The 22,735-nt window shown below is 43.5% G+C and overlaps 1 protein-coding gene across 1 annotated transcript in view; it reads right to left on the minus strand.

Annotated features, from left to right (window-relative positions):
• fbxl17 (F-box and leucine-rich repeat protein 17) overlaps window positions 1–22,735 on the minus strand; it is a 137,043-nt gene that overhangs the window by 21,174 nt on the left and 93,134 nt on the right. Inside the window, exon 7 of the mRNA XM_038988757.1 lies at window positions 11,262–11,369. Coding sequence (XP_038844685.1) covers window positions 11,262–11,369 — 108 coding nt within the window. The remainder of the gene's footprint in view (window positions 1–11,261; window positions 11,370–22,735) is intronic.

Here is a 22,735-nt window from a genome sequence, read left to right on the forward strand (position 1 = left end):
GTCTGACTTTATTAGCCAGCCAATTTTCACCCCATAAACTCAATTTGATCAATTAAATTGGCTAATGCCCATAATGTCTCTGACTAGCAAACAGATAATCTGAACCAGCTAGCAAGATACTTAACAATGCTAACAATACTTGGTCCACACCCCTTTCTCCTTCACCTCAAACTTTCCAAATGCCAGTTGTTTTTCGATTACAGCTCATGAAGTACGCTTCGTCACCTTCTCACCCCTGTCTCCGTGGTCAGGCTTCTCACCTACCTCTTCGTTATCGTTCAGGGGACGCGCTGCTGTAAATTAAATGACAAACTGCATTTCCACTCTCCTGCGCTGACGCTGAAAAACTAGCAAATTGGTTGTCTCCTCTCTCTTCAGTCGCGCGCTGCATTCTGTTGTTGTGTGAACTATTGAGGACCACAATGGAAATAAGTCCCAGACTTTATTGTGTGTTATCCTCAATGATTTTATTCATGTGCATGTATGGCTTTTAAGTTTTACGTGTGCTTGTTTTTTTTTTTAATGGTCGAATTAATAAACTAAACTAAATTGTCTGAGCCTTGGATACAGCCAGTATTGCTCAAAACACGCATCACTCGTTTGCATACAGCCAGTAGTCATCCAAACTTTTCTCATCGGATCGACACGAACACGTAGGTCAACTATTTTGGATTCAAAACGGCGAATTTCGCTGAAAGATGACTAGTTTGCATCCCTGTGGATAAGAATACTTTATTAAAATCCAAAAGCCTCAGTTCATGCAAACAGTGCTATATCCAATTATTTTATTCTGGATAGAGGGACAATACAAGGTTGCGGATTGAGCCCCCTACTGTTTGATAACTGTATTGAACCTTTAGCCCAAATGATAAGGGATGAAGAGGATATTAAAAAAAGGTATTAAGATTGGTGGAGAGGAACATAAGATTTCCCTATATGCAGATGACATTCTCCTCTATTTATCTTAGCCACAGGCATCCATCCCATGTAGATGATTAAATAGTTTGGTCATTACTCGGGGTACAAAGTAAATGTTGACAAAGAGGCCATGAAAAGAGGAGGCGATATTTCACAGCAAGCAAAGGCCTTGCTATCATTTAAAATGGCCATATTGTAGTATAAGATATTTATGAATTACCATACCTGCTCGTCTAGATAATTTGTATGAAGCAAATTACACTAAAATGTATTGTATCAATAGAATTAGAGCAGATATGGACAGATGGAACATTCTGCCCCCTCTATCTAGTAGGGAGTAAAATCAGTCCAAATTAACATCCTGGCAAGATTACTACAGTATACCCATTTCAGATGCTACCTATCCCTATAACTACCTCTACTTTTGACCTACTGAATTGATTGATCACACGTTTTATAATAGTAAGAAAAACACCCAAGAGTGTGATTAAAAACACTGCAACTCTCTAAACAGTCAGGTGGCCTAGTTGTGCCCAACCTTAATTAAGTATTACTACTGGGCAGCTCAACTTAAACCATTGACTGCCTGGCTTGTTGATGACAGTGGGTCTCGATGGCTCAACATTGAGAAGTCCTTTTGTACTTCAATACCCCGGCAGCTCTTCCATTTTCCAATTCCAATATCAGAGAACATGAGCTAAGCACCTGGTCTCAGTTCAAAATTAAGATTTGGAGAGTGGTTCAGAAAATATCCATATACCCGTCAGTCTCAAAACGTTGTACCATCTCTGACTCAGGTTATAAAAGGGTGGTCTGGATTTAATCTGTCTTTCATACACCAACCTTTCCATGGAGACACATTAAAGTCATTCCAGCAGCAAACAGAGTGAGTTTGGCCTACCTAGTAGGGTTGGGCGGTATCCCGAGTTTCATTTCGTCATACCGTCCTCCTCTCACCCTGGGATTTACGGTATTACCAGTTTAGTACACAAGGGGCCGCCAAAAAAAACACAACCCATTGGGCTTCTATTACCAGAATAGCGAATTGGCATGGAGGATGCTAGCTAAATATGCTAACGAGCGCAAACAAAAATAAACTAATTGCAAAGACAGGCAATCTAGCTCAAGTTATACATATATAGGTAGGAGCTACCAAATGCCATTTTTGGTGAGTTTGGACATCTACAAGCGAATATGAACAAGAGACATTGTGCAAATGAACAACGTTTTGATGCACGCAGTACTGGCTCTGGAGTCTGGAGTTGCTAAGGCAACGGGCCTGCCTCAGAGAAGAGGGGGAGGAGCAAACAGGCCGAGAACGGAGAGGAGAAAAAACGCAATGAAATCAAGACAGCAGGGGCAGCAGTACAAATAACTCACCCAAAGGGCTTTGCCTTCTCAAACACGGCAGAAAGCTAACACAATATGATGCCCTTAATAATTCAGACACTTACTTAGATGGCAAGTAAACTAGGGGTCGTGTTAACGCATAATTCTGCGCTTTTTCACGCGGGAGAAAAAAAGATAAAATGCTTCTTATTGTAATTTCTGCTCGGCATCAGACTCATTTTGTGCTTCAGTTGCACTTCTAAACTCGGATGAGAATTCACAAACAGGAATTCTATCAGCTAGCTACATTCTTTCTATGATAAGCCTAAACATGAATAATGTAACGACCCTGTGTTTATAAGCGCGGAAATCGACTCTGCCGCTCGAGCATGCTTTTGCGGCACAGTCGATAGCGCGCCGGACCTCGGGCTAGAAGGTCGAGGGTTCGAGACCTGCTCCCTGCTGTTTCATTACATTGGTGTCGGAAGTGATCGGACCTCGCATCCACGACAGTGCGTGTGCTTGGCCGGTGAGCGCGTTCCTGTAAGACGTAAAGTCGCAAGCTAGCGCGAGGACGCGCTCTTTGAAAGGAGGGAGTAGTGTAACGACCCTGTGTTTATAAGCGCGGAAATCGACTCTGCCGCTCGAGCATGCTTTTGCGGCACAGTCGATAGCGCGCCGGACCTCGGGCTAGAAGGTCGAGGGTTCGAGACCTGCTCCCTGCTGTTTCATTACACTGGTGTCAGAAGTGATCGGACCTCGCATCCACGACAGTGCGTGTGCTTGGCCGGTGAGCGCGTTCCTGTAAGACGTAAAGTCGCAAGCTAGCGCGAGGACGCGCTCTTTGAAAGGAGGGAGTAGTGTAACGACCCTGGGTTTATAAGCGCGGAAATCGACTCTGCCGCTTGAGCATGCTTTTGCGGCACAGTTGATAGCGCGCCGGACTTCGGGCTAGAAGGTCGAGGGTTCGAGACCTGCTCCCTGCCTGTTTCATTACAATAATATGATGGCCATGCATCGTTTTTGAAAAAAAGACCTTGCTGTTTCATTGTAAGCTCATTTACTTGTATGGTTGCCCGCCAAATAGCGTCACACTTCTGTCGTCATCCAATGAAAATGAAGCTTATGTCGAATGTGTTGCACTCATGTATGTTCTGTGAAGTCCCTGATTACTCTATTGAAGCCAAAAAAAACACTTGACTTTCAATATAAAACATGACTCCAGTCAATACACAGCTGTATTCGCCTGCTCCCGTTTTTCCTGTTGTGCTATTTACAAACAAAACAGGTGACTGGCTCAACTGTGCTGGGGAACTAAGTAGGCTTCGTAATGTAAAATAATGTGACAGGTGAAATAAGAACGCAATCTTCTTTGTCTCCTAACGCATAGCACAAGTTGACTGCAGGTATTTACTGAAATGGCTACAAATATTACAATGTATTGAAAAACTTCAAAGAAATAGTTTCAACGGTATTGAAAAACCATCCCGTGGCTATTTCCAAATACCCCGGTATACAGTACACCACCCAAGCCTACTACCTAGGACAGACGTGTATACATTCTTACAAAATCAGACACTTTCTAGAGAAGCATAAAGACTGGGCTATCATCCAGCACCCCAAAAACACTAGAACGGTTCCTGACGAGGTCTCAAAATCAAGATCCTGTCACCAACAGTATCCTCCTTTTGTACCAGAACCTGGTTTCAACTGATGATTGTGACTCTTTGTATTTGAAAAGTAAATAAGAGATAGAAATAGAGAAGGTTATCTCAGACCAAGAATGGGGTGCAATATGTACCGAGGTACTCATAGTGACAAATTCTAACTCTTGGAGAGAATTTAAGCGGAAAGTGACCTCAAATTTTTTCAGAACCCCCAAACGTTACGTTAAAAAGCCGGAGTCACCGCCGCCAGTGACTGTTGGACGCAGTGTGGAGAACAAGAAGGTAACCACCATCATATATTCTGGTCCTGTCCAAAGTTGAGCAACTTCTGGGACTTGGTGTACAGGGACCTCTGCCAAGTTTTTGAAGCAGAAATCCCATTTTAAGACCGCTGTATTAGGTGTTATATCGGCTGGTATCATTGGCAGGAAAAGTATTTATTTGTTACAAATTGGCTTCAACCCAGCGGTTGTCCAAAATCTAAAGAGATTTATGAAATGGAAAGGATAACCCATTCTTTAAGACTTCAGGGTGAAACATGTATTTATAAAATGGGTACCTATAGAGAATACCCTTTTTCTGACACCCAACTAGAGTGATCCAAGCCCCCCCCCCCCCCCCCCCCCCTTCTCCTTTTTATATTACTGTCCTGTCTGTCTGTTACTCAGTGATACTACTCTATTATAACTATTGCCGTCTTGTCCTCTTTTCCATTATTATTATTTATTTTCTTTTGTCAAGTATAACTTCTTATAGATAATCATATTAGTATGGTCTGTATTGTGGTACATGTACTGAATATGCACCTTTTGAAATGTTTTATTTATTTTTGTATTTTTTATTTCACTTCTATTTAACCAGGTAGGCTAGTTGAGAACAAGTTCTCATTTACAACTGCGACCTGGCCAAGATAAAGCAACGCAGTGCGACAAAAACAACACAGAGTTACACATAAACAAAGGTACAGTCAATAACACAAAAGAAAAGAAAAATTGAAAAATATATGTACAGTGTGTGCAAATGTAGAAGAGTAGGGAGGTAAGGCAATAAATAGGCCATAGAGGTGAAAATAATTACAATTTAGCAATTAATACTGGAGTGATAGATGTGCAGATGATGATGTGCAAGTAGAGATACTGGGGTGAAAAAGAGCAAGACCAATGACAATAATTATATATTTTTTAAATGGCTTTTTACCCAATCAAAAGTCAAATTGACGTACCAATTAGACCTGGCTCAAAATATTCAAATGTACAATTAAAACAATTGCCCTATATGGATATGAAGTATGGGGTCCACTAACCAATCAAGATTTCAATGCTTTTTTTTTTTTTACAAACATCAAACTTAAATCCTTCATGCAGAATTCTGCAAAAGCATTCCTAGAGTACAGAGAAAAGCCCCAAATAGTGCATGCAGGGCAGAATTAGGCCAATATCCAATACTAATTAATATTAAAAAACGAGCCATCAAATTCTAACCACCTAAAAACAAGCGATCCCTACTCCTACCACTACAAAGCCCTGAAATGCCAAGAGATTAACAGAGAAAAGTCCCCTCATCCAGCTAGTCCTGAAAGCAAGTTCACAAATCACTACCAACCCAACAAAGCCTCAAGACAGCACTCGGACCCAACCAAATAATAACCAACCAACCCAAAAAAATATGATATTACCTATTGGGAAAGCATTACAAAACCTCAAAGTAAAAGTAAATGTAAATGCTATTTGGCCCTAAACACACAGTGGCAGACTCTGACCACTGTGATTTTTTTTTACAAATGTACAGACTCAGTCAGCATAGCCTTAACATTGAAAGAGGCTGCCAAAGCCAGCCCTGGCTCTCGAGAGCAGACAGGTTGTGTGTCCACTGCCCACAAAATGAGGTGGAAACTGAGCTTCACTTCCTAATCTCCTGGCAAATATTTCCCTCAGATTACAAGGACCCAAAAATCATTTGAAAACATATCAAATATAGACAAGCTCCTGTATCCGTCAGGTGAAATACCGCAGTGTGCAATAAGGGTAACCAGTGGAGAACAAACACTAAAGTAAATAAAACCTAGGCCATATATTTATCTGTTTAGTTATTTATCTTACCATTTGTAATTCTACTTTTTTGCACACACAGCACATGCTCTCGCAAACACTGGGCCCTAGTGGAGCCAGTGAGTTGTACGAGTAGTTTAATTCGTCTGAACCATTATCTTCATTTATAGACTATTTTAAATTGTATTTCGTGTAGCGACCGACGACCTGTACAGGTCCGGAGAGAGAGCCTAAATTCTAGTCCCATTCATATGCCTAATGATCTTTAAATAGCTGATAGGAAGAGGTGAGACATGGAAATACCACACACACACACACAGAGAAAGAGAGAGAGAGAGAGAGAGGGTCAGTTCCTCTCCAGTGCACTAAGCCAAATGACCAGGGCTTACCAGGACGTGACATCACTCAGTCACAAAGAGTCTGACCCCACTGACACCCAGAAGATAGACACATAACACCATAGATGGAGAGGTCTCATTCTGTACACCACTGACACCCAGAAGATACAGACAGATAACACCACAGATAGAGAGAGGTCTCGTTCTGTACACCACTGACACCCAGAAGATACAGACAGATAACACCATAGATAGAGAGAGGTCTCGTTCTGTACACCACTGACACCCAGAAGATACAGACAGATAACACCATAGATAGAGAGGGGTCTCATTCTGTACACCACTGACACCCAGAAGATACAGACCGGTAACACCATAGATAAAGAGAGGTCTCATTCTGTACTCCACGGATGCACACACACACACTTATTAAGAAATGAACAACCACCCCAAACACACAACCTCTGCACCCACATACCACACAATACCTCCACCATCACACACACACACACACACACACACACACACACACACACACACACACACACACACACACACACACACACACAAACACACCTCCAGGCTATAGAATACAAGTCAGTCAGTCTTAGTGCTGGGCAGAGCTTATTCCCCATCTGATTCGAAGGCCACAGAAGATATGGAAAAGCTATTTAACCCTTAACTTAGCAGCACCCCACGCCCCCACACACACCCTCACTCCGTACACCCCCGTCTTTTGTCGGTCCCCAGGTTGGAAGTCTTATCCAAAAAGGAAAGGATTATTTTTCTTGAAGCACCACCAAAATTATACATCCTCCATTTCTCCCTTCTCCACCCGATGGCTGTGAATAAAATGATTATTACTCTATAATTCCCCACCCCTTCATGCCCTGTCTCCCTTCAGTCTTCTCCCCACCCGCCCCTCCTCTCCTCTCCCCCAGACCTATGTGTGTTCTGGTCTTATCTCGGAGTGAGGGGTTGGCTCGCAGGGCTCAGGGGGCACACTGTGATTATGTATTTGTCTGTTCCAGTCAGGGAGAGGAGATAAGGGACCAGAGGCTTCCACCAACCCCAGAGAAGGTGAGTCCTACATGGGGTGCATGTGCCTGCCTACCTGCCTGCCTCTTTCTGTGCATCACTATCACTATTTTTCTGCCTCTGTTTCCCTCTCTAAAAACACACACACACAAACACACATAAATAATGTTTAAAAAATGAAAAATAAGTGATTATAATGCTACTTAAAGTAAGTGTCAAAACCTGTCCATTGTTATCAGATAATCTCTTGGTAAATACCAGAATCGGGGTTGGGCTCAATTCAGAATTAAATGAAGAATACCTCAAATTTCAGTTCAATTCTTGAATTTGAATTCAATTAGTATACAGGACACAGAATTGCAATTTGAATTGGAAAAATAATTAAATTCAGAGAAATTCAAATGCCTCTTCTATGCTATATTAGGTGTAGTCGATACAAATACATATCTTGTACATAAAACATGTCGTTATATACATGCATATAAAATATTGTTGAAACAGCTGATTTTCAGGACACTCTTAAAATGAACGATCAAGGGGGGAAAAAACTTGAATGCAAATATTCTAAGTCCTTACATTTCATTAATCACTTAAATTTGGTTCAAAATGGCGGAAATACTACATTTTCCAGAATGCATTAGTTTAACCCACAAGTTCACCCAAACAAATTAAATGGGTGGTGGAAATATAAGCACTAAGGTTAAAAGAGTATACGAACATTGTTTCCAGGGAAAAGTGATGTATTATTTGGTATCTGGAAGTGTGACCTGTCTGTTTCAAATGAAACTCATGTTCGATGACTGAGTGGAATTTATTTGAATTGCACTGAATTCAATTCTACTCCCGTCATTCAAATTCAAATTCTACATCCTGTGGGGTGTGGCCAATTCAATTTGAATTTCAACTCATGAGTTGAATGGGAGTCAATTCCCAAACTCTGAACTGAGCCCAACCCTGACGAGAAAACCGTAAAAATCTCCTCCTCACCAGCCCTTGCTCAGCGTAAATGTTATTTGACGGGCCAGCTCATTTTAAAATAACTCGTCTTTCAAGTCTCAAATTAATACCAGAGACACAATGTCAAATAAAAAAAAGGGCACATCCATTTCCTGTTTCCAGCATGGCTCCTTTCTGACATTGTAGAAACAGCCCATTTTGTTTGGTCTCTGGCCGCCACTCTCCTGAGAAGTCTCACACACACAAAGGCATTCCACACTCCACATTCTGCAGCGCTGGGGAGGCTGATGTGATGTATGAGGGCATTGTGGAAAAGTGGAGCCCATCACTGAGACATCTAAGGCAGGGGAGTGAAGGCTTTCTGGCCCTGAACAACACTCTTACAGAGTTTGATATGGACGACCTTGAGTTAATGACTTCCAAATGAGCGCTGTGCGTTTGACAGACAGAGAGGGATGTGTTGATGTACCATTAGCTCCATACACAGGGTTGGAGGGGTCAGTGTAATGGACGTCTGTCAGGGCGTTTTCTCCCCTCTCTACTTTGATAATGAAACTGTTAGATGTGGGGAGGGGGATGGCCTCAGCTGCGTCTCAGTTCGGCTTTCAAAGGAAGCGTGAAGCGGATCGCAGGCTAGGCTACTAGAGGTCAGAGAGAGAGAGAGAGAGAGAGAGAGGTCAGAGAGAGAGAGAGAGAGAGGGAGAGAGAGGAAATCTCACACTGTCATTTTTCACCGTGTTTAACTTCGATACTGTTGTTAATACTCACATGGGCATGCACGCACAGACACTTTACACACAGTCATTAAAACAAAAAAAAGGTCAAACTCCAGCTGGGTTGGTCCAACCACACACTTAGACCTCATTCATTCCGGCTCCACCTCTGTGGTCTGATCTTTGACCTTACTCAAGAGAGACCCCTCGACCCTAAAAAGGGGAACGATTCATCTGGGAGGTTAACGCACACAGACAAATGAAGGAAAACATTCATCTGGTGAAGGATCCACCAAGCAGACCAGAGAAGTAAAACGAGACGAGTGAGGCCACCGGGAAAGACGCACGAACGCACACACCCTGATCCCGTATCCATTACCATGCCTTGGGATGTGACAACCAACGTCAACACAACCATTAATACCGCCACAAGCCTTCGGTGCCTAAGATGTATCCCTTTGTTGTGTGACAGATATTCTGTTGTGTGGTTGTATATCACAAAACAAATGTTAACACAGAAAACAGTTAGTTTCCATGGCCCTAAAATAGATACAATTGGAGCATATTTTATTTTATTGCCCACAATTTAATTACTGCTACAAAAATTTATATTTTATTCTACACCCTTGTGGTGAACTACTTGAATTGGCAGCTCACTTGATAAAAAATTGAACTTTAATTGAATCCCGCTCGCAACGTCGTTTCTCAGAAGTGGCTACAAAGTCTATCAAAGGTAAATTAATAGTAACCAATACAAGAAAAGTTGATAAAAGTAATGGATTTTTCCTGATAACTCAGGAGTGTTTGTAAGAACGTCACTGATATGAGCGAGCGTGACAATAGACAGAACGAGCCAGGAGAGGAGAGACGGAGCGATGGCAGATGTCCTCGGAGTAATCAGAAATGCAACGATTTCAAAACGGAAGAATATTTCCAATGGCTGCTGAACGAGACTGAATGAGGCGAGGAATCCAAGTCGAAACGCTGATAATTACCACCTCTGATTAGTCAGAGAGAGAACGAGAGGGTGGACGGGGTGAGAGAGATACAGAGACAGAGAGACAGAGAGACAGAGAGACAGAGAGACAGACAGACAGACAGACAGACAGACAGACAGACAGACAGACAGACAGACAGACAGACAGACAGACAGACAGACAGACAGACAGACAGAGAAAAGGAGGGAGATGGAGAGAGACAGAGAGAAAATGAGGGAGAGAGAGAGAGACAGAGAGAGATAGAAAAGGAGGGAGAGAGTGAGGGGGGGGGTTACTATGGTGCTGGTGTGCGACCAGGAAACTGAAGAGTAAGGTGTCAAACGCAGAAACACACACTGAACATATGTCATGGAACTAAGTCTTCTCTTGGTTTACACAATTACCTCATGTTCTAATGAACAGTAACCTCCATGAACACACAGGGATAACTTTCACTTATCTAGCGTGGGTTCACTTCCCCCAATTACCTGCAGGTATGCTAATATGATAATGAATTGTTAGCGTCATTATATTTCTCTGAAGCGGCGTGCCCAAGGTCAAAGCAAACAGCTCGGTTGATCGGCCAGACCGTGAAAAATAAATTCATCTGCTGTTTAATCTAATAATGAGGCAGAGCATCAGGCTTCTCCTCTCATTAACATAAGTGTAATTGCATTTGAGGAGGCACACACGCCAACGTACACACAGGCAAAGATCAATTCATTACAGGTGGAAAAGGGGAAATAGCAGTACTGAAACAGAAAACACAAAAAAACACAGGATTACCTGATAATTGACATTCTGTGTGACTGTGTGTGTGTGTGTGCGATATCTTTAACCATGAAGCCCTTCTCATTAGCATGGTAATAGTGAAACAGCAGGGTGTTGTATTAGGATTCGTCTCATTACACTTTCAGGAGATTTAAAGTTTACTTTGAAAGTTACAAAAACACTCAGACCTGTAGTTAAAGCGTATTACAGAAAAGTTGCATGCCCTTCGTAAAAAAACAAAAAAAAACACTTCAATAATAATAACTTTCATTTCTAAATATAAAAACTGCTTCTACAGAGTACTTACTTTCCTCGGCATTCAGCTAATGTATGTACTTATTCCACCTTAATTTAGCCAGGTGTTCACAGCCTGCTTGATACTTTACAAGACATTAGTAGAAAAATGTTTTACAAAAAAATAGAAAACCTGATTTCCACACCGTAGCTTGCATTCATTCACCCGCACGCACAGGTAAACGTTGGCCATTTTATGAAGCCTACTCACCCCAGTAAGATGGATGACTCCCAGTGATGTCACAGAACAGCCCATGAAGCCCACAAACTGCAGCTCGGGACAGTGCTCGGCAAACGCCCTCACCGACTTATCAGTCACCTGACAGAGGAGAGAGGGAGCGGAAGGGTTAACATTTCAACGTGCTGGAGCTTTTTCAAAGAGAAAGTCGACCAAAACATTTGGAAGCATTTTGGAGTTACCCTCGCGCACCAGCTGTGTGTCTGACAACACTAATGTTGGTGTGCCTAGAAGCCTGACACGAAGAGTTAGTACTGTATCTAGTAAGTATTTCTGTCTCTGCTTTTTCAACAGAAACATACTTTTTTTTAAATAATTAATTTAGAGGTCAAAACCTGGTGTCCTGGTCTTTTGTGTGTGATTAGCTCCATTCTATATTTAATGCCCATCAGATATTCTGTCACTGCACTCTCCCTATCACTGTGTCAACATTCAATGCCTCTCCTTCCCTTTGAAGTTGACTTGAATTGCTGGAAGAGAGAGGAGAGGGAACGAACGAAGGAATAAAAAGAAAAGGGGGAGCGGTTGAAGGACTGGGACAGGCAGTTGGTTCGGGGCGCGGAGCTATGATGGATTAGTCCGTCTCCATCCTTTCACAGAGGAGGAAACGCAAACAGCTCGTTATGGATTGATGATCAATACGCAGGGTGAACATTGTCCCGGTCCCTCTCACTATATCAATATGGATTCCACACAAATTCTTCAGAGAGCGGCATTGACGAAAATGAGAGCATTTTTCCTTTGCTAAGCAGGGTGTATCTGCTCTCTGAAAGATGGGAACGATAGCTTGCATTCATTTCCACACCGTAAGTTATATTCTTTCACCCACACACACGGGTAAACGTTGGCCATCTTATGAAGTTGCATGCTAATATATATCAAACACAGAGTGGGGGGGGGGGGGGGGGGCAAGAAGAGTGAGAGAGAGAGAGAGAGAGAGAGAGATTACTGTCCGTTTCTCCACTGACATCAAACTGAGAACACACAAAGGAAACAAACAACAAAAAACAGCTCTGTATTCAGTTGGCTTGTTGACTCTCCCTGTTCCCCTCTCATTTAAATCCCAAAACACACAACATTTTGGTCAATATAAAGATGAAAGAAGAGGAGAACACTAGGGTGAAAAAGGGGGATAAAGGGAGGATAGGAAAAGAAACCGTATCGCTCCAGTAGGTCCTGCATGAACTCCACAGAGACCGAAGAAAGAAGATGGGAGGCGGAGGCACGGGACTGCAGACTTACAGATCCATATTATCCCACACTAGGTTGCAAGACAAACTAAAGTATACAGCAAAGGCTGATCTAAAGCAGTGCCATGGAAACAATGTGAGTGTTCGATTTTACTATCCTTGTGGGGACCAGAAGTCCTTGCCAGTCCCCACAAGAGAAAATGCTATTTTAGGGATCAGGTTTAGGGTTAAGGTTATAATTAGGGTTAGGTTTTGTGGTTAAGGTTAAGGAAAATGGGATTTTGAATGGGAATCAATTGTTTGGTCCCCAGAAAGATAGTAAAACAAACATGTGTGTGTGTGTGTGTGTGTGTGTTTGTTTTGGGGTTTAGCCCTGGTTGAGCGCTTCTCAGATTACATATAGTGCTGACATTGCTAATAACACAAAATACCAATATCCTTGTTCATTTAATAAAGCCAGACATGCCCTTTGAAATGGGATGTTTTCCATATAAATCAACGTGCTGCTTTGATGTTTATGAGAGAGCATTACGAGGAGGGGAAACGTGAGAGGAGGAACCCATGGGTTTCTGGTATACTGTTCTACAAAAGACTGCACACACATCACACACACACAAACGCACAAAGTCACACACACACACGTTCCCAGCTTCCCCACTGTGTTCACACTGAAAAGATGCATCGTCTCAGAGACTATTGTGATGCACCCCATGAATCATGTTCATAATGAAAGATAAAAGAATGCACATCATTTCCACTGTCCCAGATGAGACCGGGTTTGGACTGGCCACTGAGCATGGCAAACAGCCTTAGTGTCAGATCTGAATGCGAAATCGGTCATTTGTCCAGCATGCCGTTACCAGCTGGGTTGAAGATCTTGGAAAAACAAAACTTCCCTGTTTCAGAAGGTTTGAATAAATGTTGTCGCCCTACTGAACATGATCCGGAAGGTGGCTTTGCAGGAACACTGGTTGTCTTTACTACTCCAGGGTCAACAGCATTTTAAACGGCTATAGGTGGGAAGCAAATTAAGATTACGGTCTGTGAGAACCTCAGTGTAACCGGTGACACACACACAATTTTGCAAACGCACACAAACACTGAAAAGTCTCTCTCAAACACACCCCTTTCTCTTAGAAACAAACACACAATTTAAAAATGTTTTATTGTTACATACAGTACACGCAAAATGTGTTTTTCCCCCCAGCTTGCGTATTTGACACGCTAGGCTACCTGCCGCCCATTTCAAAGCAAAGACTCTTTCTAATCACATCCGATATGACCAAAGCAAACAGTCACACAGACACACATACTGCTATTGACCTCTGTACTAAACAACTGCTGATCAGAGACTCTCCCATGTTAAATCAGTCCGATTCTGACATCTCTTAAACATCATGCGACGCAGCTATGTCAAAGGGGGACCACCTCAGACTGTCCTGCCTGCTTTATCCTCGTCTGTCTGGCTCTCTATCCAGAAACAACATTGATTGGCCAGCGTGTCCCCTCACCTAGTTCCCAGGTCGAAATCCGTCTTAATTAGAGAAAGCAGGAAAAACATATTTCTTCTCTCTTCACTCCGGTCTTTAGGCCAAAGACTCGGTCGCATTTTCCATACTTTTGCCCCATTTTTCTCTCCGTCGCCTTTTTGTTATCTTAAAGGTTATCAGGGCGAGGGAGAGGAAGATGGAACACCAAGGAGAGCGAGAGACAGAGAGGAGGAGGAGGAAGAGAGAGGAGGCTCATCAGTCTCTGCTTTGCTCAGCCAACATACCATCCATTACTCCTGCTCAGACTGAAGTTACCCACACATGATTGTCTTGCCTCAACAAAGTCCTCAAATGAAGCCAAATGTGAAGCTATATTCATCTCTTCTATTTCAAAATTGGGTTTGTATAGAAACACTCCCACAGATGAAAAGGACATACAGCTCATAGAAATCCATTCCAAAGCAATGATCTGAACGGAAGTCGGAGTTGGCCAGTGATACACTATATATACACAAAGGTATGTGGACACCCCTTCAAATTAGTGGATTCGGCTATTTTAGCCACACCCGTTGCTGTGGCCCACCAATCTCCATAGAGAAACAATGGCAGTAGAATGGCCTTACTGAAGAGCTCAATGACTCCACGTAGCACCGCATAGGATGCCACCTTTCCAACAAGTCAGTTGGTCAAATTTCTGCCCTGCGAGAGCTGCCCCGGTCAACTATAAGTGCTGTTATTGTGAAGTGGAAATGTCTAGGAGCAACAACAGCTCAGCCACAAAGTGGTAGGCCACACGAGCTCACAAAACGGGGCCGTGTGTAAAAATCGCCTGTCCTCAGTTGCAACACCCACTACCAAGGCCTCTGGAAGCACAAGAACTGTTCCTCGGGAGCTTCATGAAATGGGTTTCAATAGCTGCGCAGCCGCAAACGAGCCTAGAATCACCATGCGCAATGCCAAGTCTCGGCTGGATGGAGCGGCGTAAAGCTCGCCGCCATTGGACTCTGGAGCAGTGGAAAAGCGTTCACTGGAGTGATGAATCACACTTCACCATCTGGCAGTCCGATGGACGAATCTGGGTTTGGCGAATGCCAGGAGAACGCTACCTGCCTCAGTGCATAGTGCCAACTGTAAAGTTTGGTGGATGAGGAATAATGGTCTGGGGCTGTTTTTCATGGTTTGGGCCAGGCCCCTTAGTTCCAGGGAAGTCTTAACGCTACAACATACAACAACATTCCAGACAATTCTGTGCTTCTAACTTTGTGGCAACAGTTTGTGGAAGGCCCTTTCCTGTTCCAGCATGACAATGCTCCTGTGCACAAAGCGAGGTCCATACAGAAATGGTTTGTCGAGATCCGGGTGGAAGAACTTGACTGGCCTGCACAGAGCCCTGACCTCAACCCCATCGGGCATCTTTGGGGTGAATTGGAACGCAGACCGCGAGCCAGGCCTAATCGCCCAATATCTGAGCCCAATCTCACAAATGCCCGTGGCTGAATTGAAGCAAGTCCCCGCAGCAATGTTCCAACATCTAGTGGAAAGCCTTCCCAGAAGAGTGGAGGCTGTTATAGCGGCAAAGGGAGGACCAAATCCATATTAATGCCAATGATCTTGGAATGAGATGTTCGACGAGCAGGTATCCACATACTTTTGGTCATGTAGTGTACGTTGCAATCCATTTGAAATAGAATATAATAAAATATATAAATATAATATAGTTCTGTGCTCCATACGTGGAAGGAGAGGGAATGAGACCGAGTGCGAGAGAAAGATGGAGGTTTTTCCTACTGTACGTTTTCAGATCAGTGCAGATGATGAAGAGGTGATCAGTTTAGACTATCGAGATGCACCCCAAGTCTTTTTCTGTATTTTTCTATTGGAAAGTACTCTGCATCCAGGCGGGACATGATTTGCACAGCTGGCATATGAAGCAGGTTGGCCTAAAAGCAAACCTTCGCTCTGCCAATAGACCATCAGGAAAACATTTTCAGTTTGAGTACCAACAGAATCAAAACCAACATACTGACATGATTCCTAAATGACTGCCGTCTGGACCAAGGCAAACAAATCATGGACTGGCCATATTCAAACTGTCCATCAGAGCTGTGTGTGTGTGTGTGTGTGTGTGTGTGTGTGTGTGTGTGTGTGTGTGTGTGTGTGTGTGTGTGTGTGTGTGTTAACTCATAACAGGTGAGTGGGGAGACAGAGAGAGGAGAATCCTATCCCACCAGAGCGTAACAGGGCAGGATGGGCACGGTTTCATACGAACTGTACCGTCCGTTAAAGTGGTGTGTGTATGTGTGCGTGCAAAACACTAGGGAACAGCATCTCTGCACCCTTCACTCCTCTTCATGCTCACCCCATTCCTCAGACTCTCACTCGGGTCTTGATTTAAAAAGATGAAAAGAGGAGTGCAGATGGAGTGCCTAGCTCACAGAGGTCTGAAAGCCTTTTAGGAGGGGATCTGGTTTTTAATGGCCTCATTCAGAGTCTGAAGGGTTCAGTTTTGTTCCAGTCAGTCCCTGAGCTAGGTTTGGGAAGGAGGTTGCCATTTAGCCAACTGCAGGGGGTGTCGTTGAGAAAATGCTGGGCTAAGCAGACTCCTAGTCTAAAGTGGGTATTTAAAAACCTGTCGATGGCAGCTCACACAGAGCCTCGTGAAGTATTGAACAGGTGCTACCGCATTATCCACATGCACGCAACATCGGATCCGGTCGTGTGTGCATGTCAGTCCTTTAAAAGTCAAACGACACGACTTCTCCCGCCGCGCCCGTCAGAAACCCAACTAAACCCGCGGGACAAGAGCGGGAAACCCGCTATAGTTGAACCAATTGAAACCCAGCCGGTCTACATCGGTCCATTTATTAAGAGGGTTTTATTAAAGCACTCCAAGCAGCTTCGGGGCTTCCTGATAACGCTCGTAAACTGACACAGAAGCCAAATGTTGAAGTGGGATGATTCTCATCAAAGCTATTTTTTCCCCAGAGCAATCATTTCAACTCATAAACACTCTCCTAGGATGGATATCTCCTTGTTTATAGTGGTGATGATGGCTTCATGAAGGAGCAGTTACACACAAAAGAGAAGAGAACTCACATGGACACTTAGTATTGATTTGAAAAGACGGAGGTGGCGAAAAGGTAAATGAACACTTCCCTATTGTAAGTACATAGAGTCAATGCAAGCTAGGTCCAACGTAAACGATCTACAATACAGTAATACAAAACACACACACACACACACACAGTACGCCACATGATTCGCACATAGCCTGCAGTGTAGATTTAAATTGCATATTTGTTTTTTTGTAAACACTGTGGAACCCAAAAGGCTACATTTCGTAGAATATATGAACATAGTTTAGCCAGCACACACAGCTCCTGATGAACTGTGAAGTTGTTTGCTGACATTGGCCTGTCTAGAGTATTGCCCCCGTCACTCAAACACAACTTCATCCCAACACTGAACTTTACAATGCTGGTCGAACTTTTTGTTTACTGTGAAAATGTTCAAACTTCAACTGCCACTTGAGCTCTGCTAACCCCTCTCAGGGAGGCCTAGGTGTGAACCACACTAAACATCACAACATGTCTGTGTGTCCCTCTCGGAAAAACAGCAGGGTCCCCTGTGTGGGTGCTCTGACAGGCCACCTAGCAACCCCTCATCTACCCAGCAAGGAAATCTTTCCCTGTTGATGGCTGTGCATGTGTGTTTGTTGGTGTGTTTGTGTGTGTGTTTGTGTGTTTGTGTGACCTGCCAACGTGGGTAGCTGTACGTGATGACACAACTAATCCTCTGACCACTTGACTACCCACGATGCCCCACTGTGGGCTGGTGGCGTTCAAGGGCTACGGGTAAACACGAGGGCCGTGTTTATTTCCCTCGTTCTCCTCTTCCTCGCTTTCCCTCTCCATGACTGTTATTTCTCGACCGTTTCAGTTTCTTTGTTTCCCTTCTCTGTACTCTGTCTGTCTCTCTTGTCCATCTCTGTGCACAAAGGTAACTAACTTTAAGAGGCAGCAGAGCAGGGGGAGAAGGAAGGCTGGCGTTGTGTTGTGTTGTAAACAGACCAGGGGGACCCCAGGCCCCTGTCTGACAGAAAGGTCACACCTTTCACACACCAGGAACAAACACAAACCGTTCACTGAAGAGGCAACAGAGCGAAGCGAACTTTGCTTTGAGCACTTTGACTCACCCACAGTTTGCTACTGCTACTGGCACTTCTTTAACTGGAACCCAATGAACCCATAAAGGACTTCGGTCAAACCTGAGTAACAACAGAAAAAGTAAGCTAGACCCTAATTTGAAAAAAGTTTTTTCTCAACGTCAATTTATCACAGAGCATAAAAATGTAGATCATTCTATCATATCAAAAATGAAGGCAGGGTTGGGAGCACGGTGCCTTTTACAACTGTCTGGAAAAGTTGAAATTCAGCCCAAGATCAATATTTCAACTTTAGACCCTAGTCAATTTCCAAACGTAAAAATCTATAAGATAGCTTCCCCATCTCTCCCTCTTACACAACTGGAGATCAACTACCGTCCACTTTGGAACATCGACTCTGGACATGAAGACAGCTTCTTGCACTTCTTGTAGCTGGGAACAAAGTCACACAGAGTGAGATCTGACAATAGACTATTCTCACACACACACACACACTCCCATCTCCTTCTATCAATGTCAACAACCCTGATGCTACCAGCGTTAGCTAGAATCTGCATGGGCGATCATCGCTACGGTGATTGATCCCGTGATTCCCTGTGGAGCGTGAATCACAAAGCAAAAATTGCCTGTCATTTGCATGACGCCCTCAGCACTTACTTTCCTCGGAGACTGTGTGTGTGCATGTGTACTGTAAGTGTGCGGGAGTGTTCGTTAGAGACACAGCGTACGCACACACACACACACACACACACACACACACACACACACACACACACACACACACACACACACACACACACACACACACACCAAATCATGGCTTAGAGATGAGTATGAGCAGTTCTTGTAGGCCTATCCCTGAGGATCAATAGTGCTTTGTAAAGTGTCAAACAGAGGGATATCAAACGCTACTTTGGAGGAAAACCAGCCAATGTATCCCTTATCACAAAGCAGGCTATCATTTCACCACACTGGAGAGAAGCACAATCAATGGCGTGCTGTAGTTACCCTGCATAGACATCCATTGAAATCCATGACATCTTACCATCCAACTGCTTAAAATGGGCACAACCAGCCCTCGCCTCTCCATTGTAGTCTACTGTGATGTGCATGTGGATTGTCTGGTGAGTGTTCTGGCACAAAAGCCCAGGTGTGCATCAGCAGGTAGCTGCTATAAAATTGGTGGTGCATGGACTATGGAGTGATCAGTCCCAATTGACATTCTTCACGTCGAGTGTTGGAAGGCATTATTTTTCCGACCCTCAAAGCTATTTTCCCTGCGCCAACCAACGCATGTTGACACGGAGGGTTGAGTTGAAGAGGATTCTCTGATCCTCGGTCTGCCTTTTATAAATAGACCACATATAGAAGTTTCCCCAATGTCAAAGTATAGTCCTCGCTAAACCTCTATATTGGATTGTTCTGTTGACAAGCCTTCCGAATTTACTCCTCCTACCCACACGAGTAGCATGTGCGTGTGTACTTTAAGAGCCTTCAGAGAGAGAGAGAGAGAGAGAGAGCCACCTCCATTCTCTGTCGACTTGAGCAGTGTTTATGGACAAAGAGCTGGCTGGAACACAGAGCTCTTTAACAACCAACGGGAGATCAAGCTGAAAGAGTTGACTTCTCAGTCGGCAGAGACAAGCCTCCTGTTACTCCAATGTTGTATTTCTTTGAGAGGATATTGATCGTGTTGGTGTTGATTAGAAAGGCAGGTCTTTGATGTTAATCTTGGAACTATTACAGGTCTGGGTAACTGTAGACACTGCTAAGACTCTGTATAGCACAGTTAAGCTTTGGGGGGGGGGGCGTAAACCAATGGAAAATGATGCCATGGGTGTGTGGGTGTGTTCCCCTTTATCATCTACATAAAATGACAGTCAGTCGAAACATCTAACTTTTATGTTTCCAACACACACACACAAAATGGTGCAACCTTCCAAATACAATGTTTATATATACATAAACTACTGGTCAAAAGTTTGGGGTCACTTAGAAATGTCCTCGTTTTTGAAAGAAAAACACACTTTTTGTCCATTAAAATAACATTGAATTGATCAGAAATACAGTGTAGACACTGCTAATGTTGTAAATGAATGTTGTAGCTGGAAAAGGCTGATTTTTTATGGAATATCTACATAAGTGTACAGAGGCCCATTATCAGCAACCATCACTCCTGTGTTCCAATTGCACATTGTGTTAGCTAATCCAAGTCAAATCAAATCAAATTTTGTTGGTCACATACACATGGTTAGCAGATGTTAATGTGAGTGTAGCGAAATGCTTGTGCTTCTAGTTCCGACCGGGCAGTAATATCTAACTAGTAATCTAACAATTTCACAACAACTACCTTATACACACAAATGTAAAGGAATGAATAAGAATATGTACATATAAATACATGGATGAGCAATGGCAGTGCGGCATAGGCAAGATGTAGTAGATGGTATAGAGCACAGTATATACATATGAGATTAGTAATGTAGGGTATGTAAACATTATATAAAGTGGCATTGTTTAAAGTGACACATTTATTACATCCAATTTTTAGTTATTAAAGTGGCTAGAGATTTGAGTCAGTATGTTGGGCAGCAGCCACTCAATGTTAGTGATGGCTGTTTAACAGTCTGATGGCCTTGAGATAGAAGCTGTTTTTCAGTCTCTGGGTCCCAGCTTTGATGCACCTGTACTGACCTCGCCTTCTGGATGATAGCGGGGTGAACAGCCAGTGGCTCGGGTGGTTGTTGTCCTTGATGATCTTTTTGGGTCGCGGTCAGTACAGGTGCATCAAAGGCTAATTGATCATTAGAAAACCCTTTAGCAATTATGTTACCACAGCTGAAAACTGATGTGCTGATTAAAGAAGCAATAAAACGGGTCTTCTTCAGACTAGTTGAGTATCTGCACCTATACACCTGTACTGCACCTGTACATAAGCCATCTGTAAACAGCCCATCTATCTACCTACCTCATCCCCATACTGTATTTATTTATTTATCTTGCTCCTTTGCACCCCAGTATCTCTACTTGCACATTCATCTTCTGCACATCTACCATTCCAGTGTTTAATTGCTATATTGTAATTACTTCGCCACCATGGTCTATTTATTGCCTTAACTTACCTAATTTACACTCACTGTATATAGAATTCTTGTTTTCTTTTGTTCTACTGTATTATTGACTCTATGTTTTGTTTATTCCATGTGTAACTCTGTGTTGTTGTATGTGTCGAACTGCTATGCTTTAACTTGGCCAGGTCGCAGTTGCAAATGAGAACTTGTTCTCAACTAGCCTACCTGGTTAAATAAAGGTGAAAAAAAATTAAAATACATCTGGAGCATCAGCATTTGTGGGTTTGATTACACGCTCAAAATGGCCAGAAACAAATAACTTTCTTCTGAAACTCGTCAGTCTATTCTTGTTCTGAGAAATGAAGGCTATTCCATGCGAGAAATTGCCAAGACTTCCTCTGTCCAGTGTCTGTGTTCTTTTGCCCATCTTAAATTTTTATTGGCCAGTCTGAGATATGGCTTTTTCTTTGCTCTGGCTGGGCCACTCAAGGACATTCAGAGACTTGTCACGAAGCCACTCCTGCGTTGTCTTGGCTGTGTGCTTAGGGTCGTTGTCCTGTTGAAAGGTAAACATTCACCCCAGTCTGGGGGCCTGAGCGCTCTGGAGCAGGTTTTCATCAAGGATCTCTCTGTACTTTGACTCGTTCATCTTTCCCTCAATCCTGACTAGTCTCCCAGTCCCTGCCGCTGAAAAACATCCTACAGCATGATGCTGCTACCCTCATGCTTAACCGTAGGGATGGTGCCATGTTTCCTCCAGACTTGACGCTTGGTATTCAGGCCAAAGAGTTCAATCTTGGTTTCATCAAACCAGGGAATCTTGTTTCTCATGGTCTGAGAGTCTGTAGGTGCCTTTTGGCAAACTCCAAGCAGGCCATCATGTGCCTTTTACTGAGGACAGGCTTCCGTCTGTCCACTCTACCATAAAGGCCTGATCGGTGGAGTGCTGCATAGATGGTTGTCCTTCTGGAAGGTTCTCCCATCTCCACAGAGGAACTCTGAAGCTCTGTCAGAGTGACCATCGGGTTCCTGGTCACCTCTCAGACCAAGGCCCATCTCCCCCGATTGCTCAGTTTGGCAGGGCGGCCAGCTCGAGGAAGAGTCTTGGTGGTTCCAAACTTCGGAGGCCACTGTGCTCTTGGGGACCTTCAATGCTGCAGAACTATTTTGGTACCCTACCCCAGATCTGTGCCTCGACACAATCCTGTCTCTGAGCTCTACGGACAATTCCTTCGACCTCATGGCTTGGTTTTTGCTCTGACATGCACTGTCAACTGTGGGAACTCATATAGACAGGTGTGTGCCTTTCCAAATCATGTCCAATCAATTGAATTTACCACAGGTGGACTCCAATCAAGTTGTAGAAACATCCCAAGGTTGATCAATGAAAACAGCATGCACCTGAACTCAATTTTGATTCTCATAGCAAAGGTTCTGAATACTTATGTAAATAAGGTATTTCAGTTCGCAAAAATGTATATAAACCTGTTTTCGCTTTGTCGTTATGGGGTGTTGTGTGTAGATTGATGAG

This window comes from Salvelinus namaycush, chromosome 1, assembly GCF_016432855.1.
Source record: "Salvelinus namaycush isolate Seneca chromosome 1, SaNama_1.0, whole genome shotgun sequence".
Classification (NCBI taxonomy): domain Eukaryota; kingdom Metazoa; phylum Chordata; class Actinopteri; order Salmoniformes; family Salmonidae; genus Salvelinus; species Salvelinus namaycush.